Raw genomic sequence first — 17,146 nt, 5'->3', positions numbered from 1 at the left:
ACTGAGGCTACAAGCTTAAGCTCCGTGTTCCTATACCGTTTGAGTTGAATCTTTATTTGGTATTCTAGACCGTATTTGATATTTATTGGATTGCTATTATTTGAACTGTTTTCTATAAAACCTTGTAATAAGAAAACTGGTAAGCCTAAAGCCTGTACCTTGGCTTCAAAAGGCGACCCACTTGGGAAGAAGAGGTAAATAAATATACTTCATACCCTCAGCTCAGGAAGTTGATAATTAAACACGGGACTTGTCTTTTGCTTCCTCTAGTTTAGAATGAGGTACATGGTGACATTTTCAACTGTAAGAGAGATTCCCTACCCAATGAATGGTAATGATGATGAAGACTGTGAAGTGTAGACTGTCTTCCGCACCATTCCCTACTGTCTTCCCGCGTGACATATCTTAGCTAGTTTTACTCAGCATATGGCCTGGTGGCAAAGGGAGTTTAAGAGACAAGTAGCTGACTGGCAACCCTCAGGACCATCACCAGAGGAAGTCAGAAGCGGGCAAAGAGATCTGAGGATGACTCTCCTTGACCAATTAGTGGCAGGGATTTCTGAGGTACTTATTTCTTCTTTTCCATCATTAGACCATTTGATTGGGAGAAGAGAAGAGATTTTAATTTTACTCTTGTCATCCAGTACGAGAATTCACTGTTTGAAAATGGAAGTGACAGGTGAATTTCATTAAGATGGATAATAGGCAGCCCCGGAAAACCTTGCAACTAATATCAGCGAGAAGAAATTTTAACCAAGCTATTACTTTTTGGCCAATGTTCTATTACTTGTCTTGACAACCTTGTATTTAATGATGGAGAATATAATAGGTTGAGGAGCTTTCATTTTAGGTTTTCATTTTAAAGTACGTGTGTGTGTGTGTGTGTGTGTGTGTGTGTGTGTGTGTGTGCTTGTGCGTGTATGTGTATGTGTGTGTGTGCACGCCTACAGTTTTTAAGGTCTAGATTGTACTGTAGTGCTACTTTCCTGGTGGAAAATAAAATCAGATAATTTTACACATATTTGTGATGGAGGCAGTCTGGGAATCATTAGTGAGAACTGCCTGCGATGCTGACATGTGTATTTTTAACAGAAAGTATTCTGCTTCGCATGTTTGTAAAAACTGAAAATCTGTGGAGTGAAGGTCTTCCTGGGGTATGGTCAGGCCAGGAGTCCTCAGTTCCTGGAATTTGCGCATGCCACTGAGCCTTTCTTCCCTGCTGTGGGTCTTTATTCTGATTCCTCCTGCTCAGACTCCTGTAGAGCTAAGAAGTCCCTCATCTCCATTTGGCAGAGGCAACTTAGGAAGGCAAGGCTATGTGCTTAACTATTGCAATGCTTTGGATGCATAGCAGAGTGTACGGAACAAAAGTTGTGAGCTATCGGCCTCTATGCCTGGGACTAATATTATTATCTGCCAGCCTCAAGCATAGTGTAAAATGCAGCTTTAAAGCTTCTCGTTGTGTTTGGTTCCTTTTCTCTGCCAATCTTTGCAGTGGTTGATGATGTCATATTCTGTGCATTTGCACTTTAGTGAAGAGCTATGTTTTACTATTTCACATTGGACTTTATTCTTTAATATTAGTAATTAATAACTATTTGTTCATCTAGTTCCTCATAAAATGTGAGTGGTTCCATCAATGGAGAATAAATGTTGAATTCCCATATTGTAGATGATTGCTGTCGTGTGGTTCCTTTTGTTCTAATGGAATGCATTATGGTGGTGTCTGACGGGCTCACAAACATCGGTGGATAGCTTTACGAAGTTGTTCTGGTCCTTAGCTTCATTTTCCACCAAATGAACATTCATCCCTCCCAGTAGAGCTGCTTTTTCCTAAAAGAGACTCACGATGAATGAAGCACTGTGGCTCCACTGGTGCTGGCTTTCATGGTAAAGGACCTGATTATTTTTGTTTTCAGGAATACAAGTTTGAGACTTCCCTGAATTCTTTTCCTACTCCCAGACTTTGTGATTTGGTTTTTGCTGTTGTTTGTTTGTTCTAGGGACTTTACTCTCCAGGCAGTACTATGTCCTTCAGGGGAACTAGTTGTCTTGTTTGGATTCCCTGTTTACCACTAGTTGGTCCTATCTCTCTCACACCCACACCGTGTCTCTAACAAGTCTAGAGCACTGGTTCTTAACCTGTGAGTAGCAACCCCTTTGGGGGTTAACTGATCTCTTCACAGGGGTTACCTAGACCATCTGCATATCAAATGTTTACATTACAATTCATAACAGTAGTAAAATTACAGTTATGATGTAGCAACAAAAATAATTTTATGGTTGGTTGTCACCACAATGTGAGGAGTTATATTAAAGGGTTGCAGCATTAGAAAGCTTGAGAACCTCTGGTCTAGGGTGTGGATCACACTTTGTAAATATGGCCCTAGAATATAGCCTCTCTCTGCGCATGCTCTGAGCTTTTGATATAAATGGTAATAAAATGGTTTGTTCGTTTTTGAGACAGGATCTTCCATATCCCAGATTGGCCTCAAATTTGGTGCATTGTTGAAGATAACCTTGAACTTCTGATCCCCTGTCTCTACTCCTCCTCTGCGGGAATTAAAGATATACACCCATAACACCCAGTTTATAATAGTAAGAATTTTAATACCAGAAGAAAAAAAAGCTAAGTTTTCTATCCTTGGAGCTTATGTTTCTGATTTAGATCATACCATTTAGCCCAGGCCTGATCTCTTAATAGCTTACATGCATATTCACACTGTTTTGGAAATAGTCACAAACAATGGGCCATTGATTTCGATATTGTTTTAAAAACCTAAATCAGATTTTCTCTATTCTTATTCACATTGTAGTTTTGTAATTTCGGTGCCTTCTAGACCGTTATGAAAGTTAATTTACTGTCTGGAAAAGCAGCTTGGAAACTAAGAGCACTTGCTGGTCTTCCAGGGGACCTGGTTTTAGTTCTCAGGAAAAGAAGTAAAGTGCTTCTAGCTCCAACTCCAGCCTCCTTAGGTCCCAGTCTGCATGTGGTACACATACATACATAGAGGCAAATGCGCACATCAAAACTTAAAGATACATGAATAAATCTTTCAAATAAAGTTAATTCAAACTTCTAGAGAGTTGTTTTCCTTTTTCTCTGATTACAAAAATTGAACCAAATACATGATAATAAATAAATCTAAAACTGAAACGTATGTAAGTCATCAATCGGGTGCAATAGATTATGCTTTTAGTATCAGGACTCTGTGAGATCAAAGCTACATGGAAAGTTCTAGGCCACTCAGGAAAATATGAAGAAAAGTACTTGTTGGTGTGTGTGTGTGTGTGTGTGTGTGTGTGTGTGTGTGTGTGTGTGTGTGTGTGTAGGGCATGTTGTGTGTGTGTTTGGGGGAGTTAATACATGTATACATGTATGCATTTTAAACTGTTTTGTTCGGTGAGAGACAACGTTTTTAAACTACATGGAAAAGGGATGATAGTGAAGAAATACTACAATAATTTAAGTGATCGTGTCAGATAAAGGGAGGAAAATAGCTTTCTTGTGCCAGGTATGTGGTGTCCCCTCTATCCTGATGGCAGTTCCTGTGGTTTGTTTAGGTTTTAATGTGTCCCAGAAAGTATTGCTATACCGTGAAGACGTTAGGCTGTGCTGTAATGAAACGGGGCGGGCAGGGGGCTGAAGTGGAAGGCTCATAGAATATTTTATCATTTGGGCCTTCCCAGAGAAACCTAGCTGAAATTTCTGAGTGGTCAGCTTGACATTTTAAAGCAATGAGAAGTTGTGTCATTATTTCTGGAGTACCGCGGTAGTTAGAGGAAAGGATTTAAAGTTCACTCCAGTAATTGCTGACAGCTTCCCCGGAATGCGAGGTGCTTTTAGTAAGCATATGCAGCCTTTGGAAAAGGCAGCCTGCTAGGGACCTGAAAGGGAACGGTGGACTTTGTAAGATGAGGGGGACAAAAATGTAGATTGAGGCATTTCTGTGCCCCTGCAGTAATTACATTCATTTTGTAGGTGGAAGAGTAGTGAAATAGCTTTTAATGGCTGTTCATGTGTTTATGGTCTTCAAGCAAAGAACAATGTCAGGCTTCGGAAATGCCCCTATATATTTTCTGTAACTAAAAATACAAAACCTGGTGGCCAGGTTGTCGCAGGGAGCCAGGCAGGTAGTGTCACTGGACTTGGCACGGTTCATGCAAAGTGCTAAAGCGGTGATCCCTCCTGTAAAAGCATTCCCCTGCCTGGAAACCTGCAATTTGCCTTGGTCCCAGATGGGGAGGAAGCTGACAAACAGCCTCGAGCCATACATAATGGCAGGGCTCCCATCCTGACTGAGGCAAAGTTGAAGAAAGGAGAAATCCAAGTCTCCATAAGTATTTGAGTCAAGAATTCTATGCTTTTAGTGAAGGTTGTTCCTCCCTTCTCTGCTGTGAAGTTGCATTTGTTCTGCTTGTTTTGCTCCGCCCTTCTCCCCTTCTGGATGCTGTCCAATCGTTAACCGAGAGCAACACATGAGGGTGGTGTTTTAATAACACTGCAGTCCCTTCTGCTTCAGCACCACACATTTATTGCATAATAAAGAACACCCCACACCCGTGCCAGCCAGGTTCCCAGTGTATGTAACACACATACATTTATATGCACTTATAATTAATTTGTCCTCTCCATGACCTTCAGAAATATAGGAAGACATGGAATTAAGAATGTTGTGTTTCATCCAGAAGTTTAATTGCATCATCTAAATTTTGTACCTTTATCTAAAGTCTAAACCCAAAAATGTGACTTTATGGATAAGTTTTTAAATGATAGTAGTTACTAATTTCATAATTTGTTATTTATATGAAATTTAACTACTCTGACATATTCAGGAAATATAAACTTTACAGAGTAGAGGGGCCTCAAGAACCCTGGCCTTTTGTAGAGAGGCTTACTATATAAGTAGGTAACATTTCATCTATCTCTCAGGTAAGGAGGTCTGGCCTCATAGAAGGAAGTCTGTGTAATTATAGGCAACAGGGATCAGACCTTCACTGCTAAATCACAAATTAATAAAAGGAACAATAAAACAGAGTGTGTCCAGGTTTTACTCTCTGTTATCCAGACAGAAAGCACCCAGCATTGTGCATGAGGCATTAGAAGTGGGGTGAACACTCTCTTCCATTGGGTAAGCACACTAGCTTCCCTCTACGAGCTGAACAGCATTCACATTTGCTTCAACTTTATGAGGACGGCTCTGCCTTAGTCCTTAGAACTATATCCTGACGTCAGTTCCCAGCTACCACAGGTATCAGCTTCAGAGAGCAGACCGCAGGGTGAACTGGGAATAGAGACAAACATGGGTAATCGAAACCTCCCGTGACAAACAGAAGAAACACAGGCTTCAAGTAGACCATTCAGATGTCTCTCTTTCACTGAGGAATCTGTTTCTCAATCATTTATTTCTTATAGTTTGCACTGACATTCTGTAGTAGTTCAGTATCAGGGGTATTCGGAGTCTCTGTGATGTATAATGCACAGTCAGATGTTTAAGATGGGATACAATGTAATTCAAACATACACACATAAATACATACATACACACATGCATACTTGCATACCTATGTACATACGATTCAGCAGAGGACACGGCAGACATTGACCTGCAGTGTTACTAAGCCTGGTAATTACTTGTAAGATCATGTGATGTTTCATATACTCATACATGGTGTGGCATTTAAGTTGGGCTAAGTTGTTCTACATCTTTTTAATTTATAGCTTCTTCATTATGTAAACATTTAAAGTGCGATCTTTGACCTTTATGAAGTATGTAGTGCCCTATACTACTTGTAATTACTCCCCGTGCACACTAGCACACTGCAGCTTTCTAGTCCTTTTGATCCAGAACATGTACCCACGGACAGACAGCTCCCCATCTTCCCCTCGCTCCTGATTCAGGTCAGGTGTTAGATTCCACGTATGCGTAACATCATGCGGTGTTTGTCTTTTTGTGCCTGGCTTGCCCCGCTTACTCTAATGGTTCCCTAGTTACATCCATTATGTGAATGACAGGGTTTTGTTTCATTCTTTTACAGCTGAAGAACAGTCTGAGGCAAAGCTCCCAAATTGTCTTAACCTATTCATCAGGTGATTGACATACAGATTTCCTCTGGATCTTGGCTATTGTTACCAGTGTTGCAGTGAACATGGGTGTGTGGTTGTTCCTTAAGCAGAGGAATCCATTTCCTTAGACTATACATCAAGTAGTATGATTGCCAACTCGTCTATGAATAAATTTTTAAGATTCTGAGGAGCTTCATATCCTTTGCAACGAAGTCCCTCCTAATTCCAACAACACAACTGGAGGGGGTATCCACTTACTCCCTTCCCCCTGGTTATCTTTTGTCTCTTTGATAACAAGCGGTCTTGCTACACAGGGTGACAGCTCATTGTGTTTCTGATTTGCCCATCCCTGATGAGCAATGATGGTGAACCCTCCTTTCCTATACACCTGTTGGGCATTTGTATGTCTTCTGCATATTAAATGTCTATTGGGCATTTGTGTCTCTTCTGTGTATTAAATGTCTATTTAATTCCTGTGTTTATATTTTGAGTGTGTGTGTGTGTGTGTGTGTGTGTGTACGTGCATGTGTGCGTGCTTGCACGTGTATGTGTGCGTGCTTGCATGCATGCATGCATGCCATTGGCATGTGTGAGGTCAAAGCATGACTTGCAGTAGGGTCAGCTTTCTACTTCCACTCATGGGGATCCAAGAATCAGACTTGAACATGCAGGCTTGACAACAAGCCCCTCTCCACCTGGAGCCGTCTCACCAGCTCCGAGTCCTTACTTACAGTGGGGTTTTATTATTTTCTTTGAAGAGTTCTTTTGCCTTTCTGGCTTAATTTGCTTATAGGCATTTTGTTTATTTATTCATTTTGTCAGAGTTGCCAATGGTGTAGCTTCTTGATTTCTATTCCGTATAATTGGCAAATAACAATGCTGATTTCTGTTGTGTGTATTATAGAAAGTGTTTATTCATTAAGATTAGGAAATAAGATATGTTTGTAGTGATGCTGTTACTTTTCAAACATGAAAATCCATATTTGGCACAGATCTGTAAAAAATTTACTTGGTAATTGTCCTTAATCGCCATTTTCCCCTTTTCTTTCTGACTAGGCGAGGTGCTTTATTGGCTACTCATTTCTAATTAATGAATCCCCACATCTTGGGACCACATGTAGACTTTTAATTTGATTGAAATATTGAAGAATCTGTAGAATATCAGAGTAAGACTCCCTTGCCTCCATATAATATATATATATATATATATTTTTTTTTTCTCCTAAACTTGTCTGTGAAGGACACCATTGGCTTTTCATAGGGGTTACATTGAACCTGTAGTGAACTTCAGCAGTGTGGCCTCTTAAATAGTATCTACCTTTTTTCAACCCTGAACACATGGTTTCTTTAAAACTTGTGTATGTGGTCTATAATTTTTTTCATAATTCTCATTATGTAAATTCTTTACCTTTTTGTCAAGCTTATCCCTCGGAAATATTTGCAAAAGTCATACAAAGGATTTCTGCCTTTATTTCTATTTCCCACAATTGCTGCTGCTGTATCGCCATGCTGGTCTTGTTTTGTTTCAGTTTTGTATGCTGATGCTGTGTCCTGCGTCTTTGCTGACTTACTTCGTAATAGTTAATTGTTTTAAATGAAGTCCTTGTGATGTTTCTCTATGTAAGAGACCATGTCATCTTCAAGTAGTGGCAATTTGGCTTCCTCCTTTCCAGTGGAAATGCTTTCTTTCTTTTGTCTGGTTGCTCCAGCTAACACTTTCAGTATTGTGGTGAGTATGTGAGGTCAACGTGGACATTTTTGTCTCATTCCTGGATTTTGAGGACAGGCTTTTGGCTTTTTTTATTTGCCCTTATGTTAGCAGTTAGTCTATTATTTATGACCTTCATTGCATACCAGCTTATAAATATTGTCTCAAATGCTACCATAGAGCCTTTTCACCCTTATTTTAGTAATGGTACTCTAAGCATACAGTTTATTTGATGGTATACTTTTATGGTATAGTTTTGTTCACACTTACTAAGAAGCAGCATAGCTTTGTGTGTTACAAATATTATTATGCTAAATACTCCCAGTATGATATCATGAGACTTATTAAACATGAAGTTGGAGAGTTGGATTTACAGAGGTCCTGTGACTAATAAATGAGTGAACTTGGCCTTAAACTCCAAGATCTAGCCCATGTCTTAATCTTTGCTTGCCCTAATTGACACCATGGCTCCTAGTCTTATGGTTTTTGTGTAGAGAATATTATCCCCCTCTATCCATAAATCGGAGAGGGGGAGATTTGGCAGGTGAATGTTCACTCTGCAGGTCTGGAAGCTGGTCATAAAGTTTGTAAAGAGAACCACTGCTGCCATTTTGTGGAAAAACCAAATGGACTTAGAACTACTGAGATTTGTTTGAGAGATGCTCAGTTACTTCCACTTAATCACCAGTCTTAGCTTCGTCGCTACTTGACGGGTTTTATGGGCTCTCCATATGTCACTGACCCTCCTGCATTGTGTGTTCCACATGTGTAAGCTTCACAGGGTGCAGACAAATCAGAGGGTGTTTATAAGGCCCTTCCAGCCTTGACCTCCACATGTGTGAGCCACAGGTGGTTAAAGGACTTTGGCTTTCCCCATCTCCTAAGCTGCTGAAGAAATTTTGAATATTCATTCTCTTATAGTGGCCCCATAGAAGGAAGCCCTGCTCCATTCCTTATCACTTTCTCTTCAGTGACAATGCTGCCTTTTGACCTGGTTAATTGTCCTCAGCAGCCTCCAGTTAGCCTGTGTCATGGTTCCCTTTGGGAGCATGCCCACTGGGCTGGATAGTAATGATTTTTCCTTCTTACCTAAGTTAGGTTAAGAATTTGTGTTCTCCCCTTATTAAAGTTATTTCCCAATGTGATTTGTTTTGTAAGCTTCCCATAGTTATGTTAAATGCAGGATTGCCAAACACCAGTTTAATTACTCTTACATGAGATGAAATCCACCCTCAGAAGTTTTGGCAGGACAAGCTGGTCTTTTTTTCCAAACAGACTCTCACACAATTTTCTCTTTACCCCAAGCTGACAAAGTAATTAATTACTTATATTAGAAATTGAATTATGGGCTGGGGATTTAGCTCAGTGGTAGAGCGCTTACCTAGGAAGCGCAAGGCCCTGGGTTCGGTCCCCAGCTCCGAAAAAAAGAACCAAAAAAAAAAAAAGAGAGAAATTGAATTATATATGTACACACTGTGCTGTTATCATTTCTTAATGTTGGCATTCCTTTTGTGTTAACTAATAACTGGTCATTGCCCTGTATGTGGTGGGCAGGAGATACAGTGAGAATTTGGTCATCAGTGAGAGCCGCTTCCCAGCCTCCACCTTGAATAGCTGCACAATTCAAAACTGTTATTTTGCCCATATTTCCACCAATAATGTAAAGATGAAACTAGACGTTAGTGATTGTTACTGTTAAATATCTTATAGTGTGTGAATTCTCTCCTGTCCTATGGCGATATTATATTGATGATGTCTTGTGCTTAAAACCTATCTCTATGTCAGGTTTCTCAGGTATGGTTAACTCTTTGCAGGTTTTCAGTCACATAAGAAGGAAAGTAAAATGCTCAAGTCAGCAGCAACTGCTCAACAAAATGTATAGGAAGTGGCTGTGTGTGTCATAGAAGGATCAGATTGAATCTACCCTGTATTTTCTTTGAAAACCGTAATGTTGGGCATTGTAGAGTTAAAGATTATGTGTTAATGAAATCGCCACCGTGTTAGACCAACATAAGTTCCACAGAAAGAGAACTTTGTAGCCTGAAAACTTTGCTGAAAATGGTGATGAGAGATTTGGGGTCAGTGGTGCGCCTACTTGGATGGGGAAGGCCGGGGAGATGGCATTGCTTACTAGATGCCAAAAGTATTGTGGTAAGGACCTGAGTGTGGGGCTCCATCACCCATGCAGTGAAAACAATATTCACAGAAGCCAGACTTAGGTAACCCCAGTTATCTGTAACCCCCGCGCTGGTGAGGGTGGGTGTGGAAACAGGCGAAACATGGAGCTCTTTAACCAATCAGCAGAGCCAAAGGAGGGAGGTCCAAATTCTTACCCTGTCTCAAAAATAAAGTGGAAAGTGATGAAGAATACACCCAACTTGGACACCTCCATACAACTACAGAGAGAAGCACACATTAACACAATCATGTACACACCACATACACACACACACACACACACACACCCCATATGATGAGCAGCCTCAGACTGCTACCCACAAACAGCTCAGCTGCTGTTTGATGACACTGGTGTCTGGACTTGCCTGACCGTTTATAAAATAAATACTTTAAAGATTTCACCAGGGAGATGTTTTGCAAGATTAACCCACCATGGATCCACGATAAACAGGAATAAAGTTTTTATGGCCCTTGACAGTTCACCGAGGAGTTAAAAATGGTTGCATATGTTTTAAGGTAACCCTGGTTATGATCGTTTTCATTTGTTGGGCCTGTTGGTAGATTCTTAGCTAGTACTTGTACTTCATATCAATTCTGGAGCCACTTTTCTTTGCTAACACTTTATTCAAACAGCTGCTAACCTAGTAACACAGACTTCAGCAAGTTCGGTGTCTTCTTTTCAACATTTCTAAGAGAGTTTATTAGTAAAGATTCAGCTCGAGCAGATGATTACATAGAAATATTGAATTAATTAATGTGTTTAACACCATTTTATGCAACTGGCATAGAATGGGAGAGATAGTTTCTGAGTTCCAAAAAAAAAAAAAAATTAAAAAGTAAGTGCCTACTTGATTTCTGACAGGGCAGAAACCACATATATAAAAATAGAACCACACATGGTAGCCACTTTACTTTGGGAAGAATGACATTTTATTCTCCTTTTTATTTTCTTGTGAAACTAACGTTACTTGACCTCCTTTACTATTTGCTTCAATTAACACTTTCGGCTTTCCATGTTGGCTTTCCATGTCGTGCCGTGGAGATGGCACAGTCAGTAAAGTGCTTGCCAGGCAAGCATGAGGCCTAAACCTGAGTTCAGTCTACAGAACTTATGTCAAAAACCAGAGGTGGCATCCTGTGCTAGTCCCAGGGTTAAAAAGGCAGATACATGTGTATCCCTCAGACTTGCTGCTCAGCTAGCCTGGTGTACTTGGAAGTTTCCAGGCTGAGAAGAAAAACCCTGTCTCAAAAAAATTTTTGGAAGGAGTATAGTACCTGAGAAACTATACTCAAAGTTAATCTCTGACCTACACACACACACACACACACACACACACACACACGCACGCACACGTGCACACGCGCACGCACATACACACACACACACACACACACACACCACACACACACCACACCAAAACTGAAATTTTAAAATTGTTTTTAAAAAACAGAAGTTGCCAATTTGACAGAAAATAATCCAGAACACTTAGCCTGTCCTCTATATGATTAATTTCATACACCCTTGCAAATGGAAAGAAATCATAAGCCCCCTGCATTCTTTCTCAGTACCAGAAGCTTAACTAATCTCCTTGTGGGTTAGTAGAATCAGGTCATACTAGTAATAAAGTTTTAAGTTGTATAAAGTTTATATAAACAAAATATGTCCAAGGGAAACTCTTCTTAACCTTGTATTATTTCATTCAGCATATTTGTTATGTAAGTAAATTATCTTAGTGAAATAGCCACCATATTTAAGCATGAATTCCTTCGTGTTCTCTTTCTATGTGCATACTGTCTTGTTAGTGTGAGTTTCTTAGTATGTTAATGCGTTTTGTCATCAACCTCCAATAAGTGTTAAACAAAACAGGAGCAGGTATTTTAACACATTCTTCTCTTTCTTGGTGAGAAGGTCCTGTCAGTGACCAAACCTGACTTTTTGTATATACTCAGCAAGCACTTTGCTTGAGTTACCCTGACCTTGACACTATTTTACTTCATTACTATTGTTATTAATTATTATATCTTCTTATTTAAAACAATTTTTGTATTTAAAATATTTAAACAGATTTCGATCATATGCTTCCCTTTCCTCAAGTCCTTCCAGGTCCTATCCTCTGTCTTACCCAAACTTTAGTTCTTAAAAAAAAAAACAAAAAACAGACAAAAAGCCAACGTCTGCTGTTTCTCGCTGTTGAGGGAGACGGTACAAGTGGAACACTCAGGTGTGGAGAGGACATTAACTCTGTGGTTCACTCTCATCAGTGACTCCGCTTTTGTTTTAGCATAACTCTGGAGGAGAGCAAAGTTGTACTGCTGCCTATGTCCATTGAATTCATCTCTTCACAGCTGTGAAACTACTACTGTTATTTTGCTAGTTTTACATGCCACTGTGTGTGTGTGTGTGTGTGTGTGTGTGTGTGTGTGTGTGTGTTTCAATGATCTGTATCTGTTTACCTATATGTAAATTTTCAATCAGTTCTCTCCTTAATGCCTCACCCATGTATTATGGCTCTCGACTGCCTGATACAGATCTGCACACGGAGAGCATGTTGAAGCCTCCGTGTTGAAGTGTACATAGCTCAATATGCTTACCGAAGAAGCTAATCGATCATTTGTTCAAGAAGTCACCTTTTTCCTAAAAACATTCCTTTAATACTTAGTTATATACAGTTTGGAAGAACATGCCAGACTTACATAAAATGAAGTTAGCTTCAGCCTTCTATAGAATAGGTATAGGCTGCTTATGAGAACTTCCTAGACTACATTGCAAAAAATAATCCATGTACCGAAAGTTCAAACTCCAATTTCAAAATTGAAAACTAAAATACTATTAGTATTATATGTAGTGGTCCATCGTTGTATTGGGCTTATATTTTGATTTAAACAGTGGTAACCAACTCTTTATTAATGTGAAAATTTAAACAACCTTTTTTCCCAATACTTGCATTTTAACATAAAATATTTAAAATATTATAGGTTCTCTGACATATTTAGGAGTTCCTTATACTGACAATAAATTACACCATAGTGTTTGAAGTTAAACAGAGCTTCTGTTTAGTAGTTAGGATTTAACACTAGTAGCCGTTGCTTCTTTAATGCGGAATGTCAACCTAACTTTAGACACAGCCATTAGCATTTGAGTTATTATGGGATTTTCCTTGTGTGGACTACTGTTTTTGGTAAAGTTTAATCTATGACTTGTGTATTGAAATTTGTTACGTATTACAAGTAAGGAAATCTACTGTAAGAAAAGCAATGGGACACAAAGTTATGTGACGGGCATAGTCTCTTACAGCATCAGCACAAGAAACACTACAATAGCATTATCATTTTTGATGTCTTGATTCCAGCAAAAATAAACATCCCAGTGTTTGCATCTGGTATACTCTTCTAGAAAGAACAGATCCTCCTGAGTATATTTTAATCTGCCATTCTTTTTGAATGGCATTTTAACAATGTCCATTGTTGTGTTCAGATGTCCTTATTTTAATGTCCTCACCTTAAGGAAAAAAGATGTTTAAAACTCGCGTGTTCTTTTGTATAGTTCTGTCCTATTTCCATATCTGAGAGGTTGATACCTCTATGTGTAATGTCTGCACATGCTCATGTGTATTTCTTGAGTTCTGCCAGAGGAACTCTGGCAAGCTTTATGCTGGTTAAACACTGCTTGTCAAACACTAGCAAACTCAACTCATGAATAAAATAGCAAGCCGAAATATTTGAAAAATACGTCAGCAGTGCAGAACTAAGCTCCTGGGTAAATGCTTGGGATAAGAGTTTTCCTCCCCAGGTCTGAAGTGTTCACATATACATAATGAGGTATCTTGAGGAGAGATCTGAAGTTCAAGCAGAAGTAACACTATACAGCATTCCTGGCATGCTCCCATGTAGACTCCTGTACAGCATTCCCACAATGCTCTCTGGTTGATGACAACCCGTCTTGTTTTTGGCTGTGGGCTATTCTTGTAGGTGTCACACTAGCCCCACAGTCATTTTAGGGGTTGGATATTTTTGTTTTTCTGACTTCCAGATTAGAAAAAAAACATTTCAACTCAGTGAAGGAAGTTTGAAAACCCGATTAGAAAAAAAAAAGTGGGCAAAGGATGTTGCTAATCAGTTTTCAGAAAAAGAAGCAGCATTTAAACTTCTAGGGGTGAGCTTCTGTCACAATTTTAAATGCATGTAAAACTACAAGACTTTTCACACTGATCCTTCTGTGTGAATATCTGTGTATGTAATAACAACAAAGACGGAGTGATCATAAATCTATGCTGTTGACGGTCTGGATGCATGATTCATATTACATTTTAAATGGATCCGGATAGACTTCTAAATGTGAACATTAGGATCCTGATTTCTCTTGAGAAGGAGACTGGGGGATTTTGAGCAATGACTTAACTTTCTCAGTCCTTTATATTGTTTCCTCTTTCTTCACAATGGCATAGAGTCTGTGTATGAAGCTGGATTGGAGGAACAATGTTGTCGTGATTTTAGTAGCATCTGTGACTACACACTGCTTGACTGTCTCCTCCCTGTCACAAGGTCTATGGAATGCTTGGGCCATAGTGTTGAGTAGAACACTCTCTTCTCCTCTCAAAATCCAGTAGGATCATATCAGTCTCTCAATTGCTAGACTCAATAAGGGTGACTGTCCTTTCATGGATTCTAGAGTATTTTATATCACGGCAGTTCATTGATCTTCACCAAAAACTTACCAAATAATTATAGAGCTATATTGCCCAAAACGAGAAGCATGTTTACTAAGTGAACTAAGTCAATGCTCAGATCAGCCCTGAGAAGTAGAGACAAGAGCATTTCCAGTTAAAGGAGGACAGGGGGCAATGTTAAGTTCTTTAAAATGCTTGGCAATTTAAGAATGCATCTTCACTCTTAGTGAACAGTTCTGCCCAAGCCGTACTCAGCATTTGGAATTCATTGCTACTTTTCAAATGTATGATAAAGATTCACAGGTTAAGTAATTAGTTAGGGTTATATCACTGGCCCTCTGTAGCATCCTGGCTCTGAGTAGAGAGCTCTGGAGAGCAGGACAGAGCCAGCCATTTTGATGACGCCCTATTCTGATAAGCATTAGTTACATATCCGGTCACAAGATATGTAACTTCTTCAAGAAACTAACTGTGGTAATAATAAGGATACACTTTCTTTTATGAACTCATTTCCTCTATCGAGGTAGCAGTGAAGTCATTTGTATATTTAATAGCTTCAATGTGGATTCTTAAGAAAATGTCAAGCTCCCAGGACAAATACCCGATGCTAACTCAAAGCCTGCCTCTGCTTTGTGAAAAGACTAAGCAGTTTAGACTGAGGGCTGTGTTAACAGAATTCCAGCTTTTCTGTGGGATGATCCAAAAACAGCAAACAGAAGACGTCAAATTTCTTAACAGTCGCAAGTGCATACACGCACGCTAAGCCATTCCTGTCGTTAGCCGCTCTTTGGTTTATAGAGATCAGCGTTAGCACATTTTGGTTTACAGCCTAGCATGCTCCATAGAGGACCGTGTTAGGAAACAATAGCAGGGTCATTTAAGATGGCAAGGTCTGTGCACTTTACCTCACACTGAAATGGCTCTCAGCTAAATGTTTGTGTTCAGTCTGACTCGAGGACATTTGCCTGGACAGTGTGCCTTGCTCTGTGACAGACATTTGTGGGATTAAGATCTTGAGTTGTTTCTCTTGCTCTGTGCAAAAGCAGGTTGACACAGGTACTGTGATGTGAACCAGAGAATGCGAAATAAATGATTGTTAAATTAAGACAAGGCATGGCTTAGCGGGTTAAGCAATACTTAACCTTGTGTCGTCCATGCACACTTTTCATTCTTATTGACTCTGAAAGTGCAAACTAAAAAATGCAAGAATTAGTTAATGACTTTCATAAAGGCAGCAGGGCTGAGTGAAATAAATGAGTGTGTGAAGAAGTGAAGGGTCCTTTGTTCACTGAGACCGCTCCTGAGAGGGATCTCACCAAAGACTTGCCCACTAGAAGAGCATCGAACGCACACAGTATGGATTGACTTAGTGTGTCATTTCCACCCATTCGGCAGAGTGACAGTGGGTGGGAAAGAAGTGGCGGTGACGACGCGTAACAAGTGTTCTTCAATTCCTTTTAAATCACAGCAAATTCTGTAAAGCTGGAAATGCAGAGTGATGAAGAGTGTGACAGGCAGCCCCTGAGCCGTGAGGACGAGATCAGGGGCCACGATGAGGGGAGCAGCCTAGAAGATCCCCTAATTGAGAGCGGCGAGGTGGCCGACAACAGGAAAGTCCAGGACCTTCAAGGCGAGGGAGGAATCCGGCTTCCGAATGGTAAACTGAAATGTGACGTCTGTGGCATGGTTTGCATTGGGCCCAATGTGCTTATGGTACATAAACGGAGTCACACTGGTAAGCAGCTGAGCGCGTAACCTGATGACTGCCCGTGGCGTCTGATGTTGATGTTACCTGACCCCTGTTCTCTTTCCTCTTTATTCAGGGGGGACCATGGGAAGTTATCTTTTCAAAGTTCTGCTAGTCAGGGATTGCTGGGAGGCAGAGAGTAGCCTGGGTCTGGACTTCCTGACTTCAAGTCTGAATAGCATGTCAGAGAAAAGAAGTTTGGGATTCAGTTCAACAGTAGCATTAATACAATAAGGGATCAAAAGGTATAGGAGAATTTCCTTGGGTGATTCAGTCTTTTTATATTTGTATAGATATTTGACCGTACCCAGGGGCAGGTAACAAAGTTGTTAGTCTTATGCTACAGAATAGAACTCAGCCATTTATATAGGGAAGAACCATTTCCGTTTTAGTCAACTTCCTGGATTCTTATTTCTGGTCAGTCTTTGCCTACCAGAGACCTCTGGAGCAGATGGGTACTTTCTCTAGTTCAAGGATGCTACCATCTTGTGATGTTTAATTTTAACCCTGGAGAAAGATGTGTAGGGTTAGACATGTGAAAAGGTGGCAGGTATGTAGACAGAAATGTGGAATTGTGGAATTAGCTGAGGAAAAAGCTTGTGGACAATTTAATATAAGCTTTTAGGAATGGATACGAGGAAGGAGTGTTATAGAGACATAGAGTGTTTGATAGAAGGACAGCGAGGGAAGGATGGAAGAAAAGAATGGAGAAAAAACGACACAATAAAAGTGTGTGTGTGTGTGTGTGTGTGTGCGTGTGTGTGTGTGTGTGTTTAAAG

At 40.0% G+C, this 17,146-nt stretch overlaps 1 protein-coding gene across 13 annotated transcripts in view; it reads left to right on the top strand.

Annotated features, from left to right (window-relative positions):
- The window catches only part of Ikzf2 (IKAROS family zinc finger 2), a 145,227-nt gene that overhangs the window by 80,675 nt on the left and 47,406 nt on the right, over nucleotides 1-17,146 (top strand). For 10 of the 13 annotated variants that reach the window (XM_006245120.5, XM_063266957.1, XM_063266955.1 and 7 more), the window contains one exon: nucleotides 16,089-16,355. In XM_006245120.5, coding sequence (XP_006245182.1) covers nucleotides 16,089-16,355 — 267 coding nt within the window. The remainder of the gene's footprint in view (nucleotides 1-16,088; nucleotides 16,356-17,146) is intronic. The other 3 variants (XM_008767219.4, XM_063266959.1, XM_063266961.1) reach the window with 1 other exon arrangement.

This window comes from Rattus norvegicus, chromosome 9, assembly GCF_036323735.1.
Source record: "Rattus norvegicus strain BN/NHsdMcwi chromosome 9, GRCr8, whole genome shotgun sequence".
Taxonomy (NCBI): Eukaryota; Metazoa; Chordata; class Mammalia; order Rodentia; family Muridae; genus Rattus; species Rattus norvegicus.
Note: the sequence above shows the minus strand (reverse complement) of the source record. Positions and strands in the feature narration are given on the sequence as shown.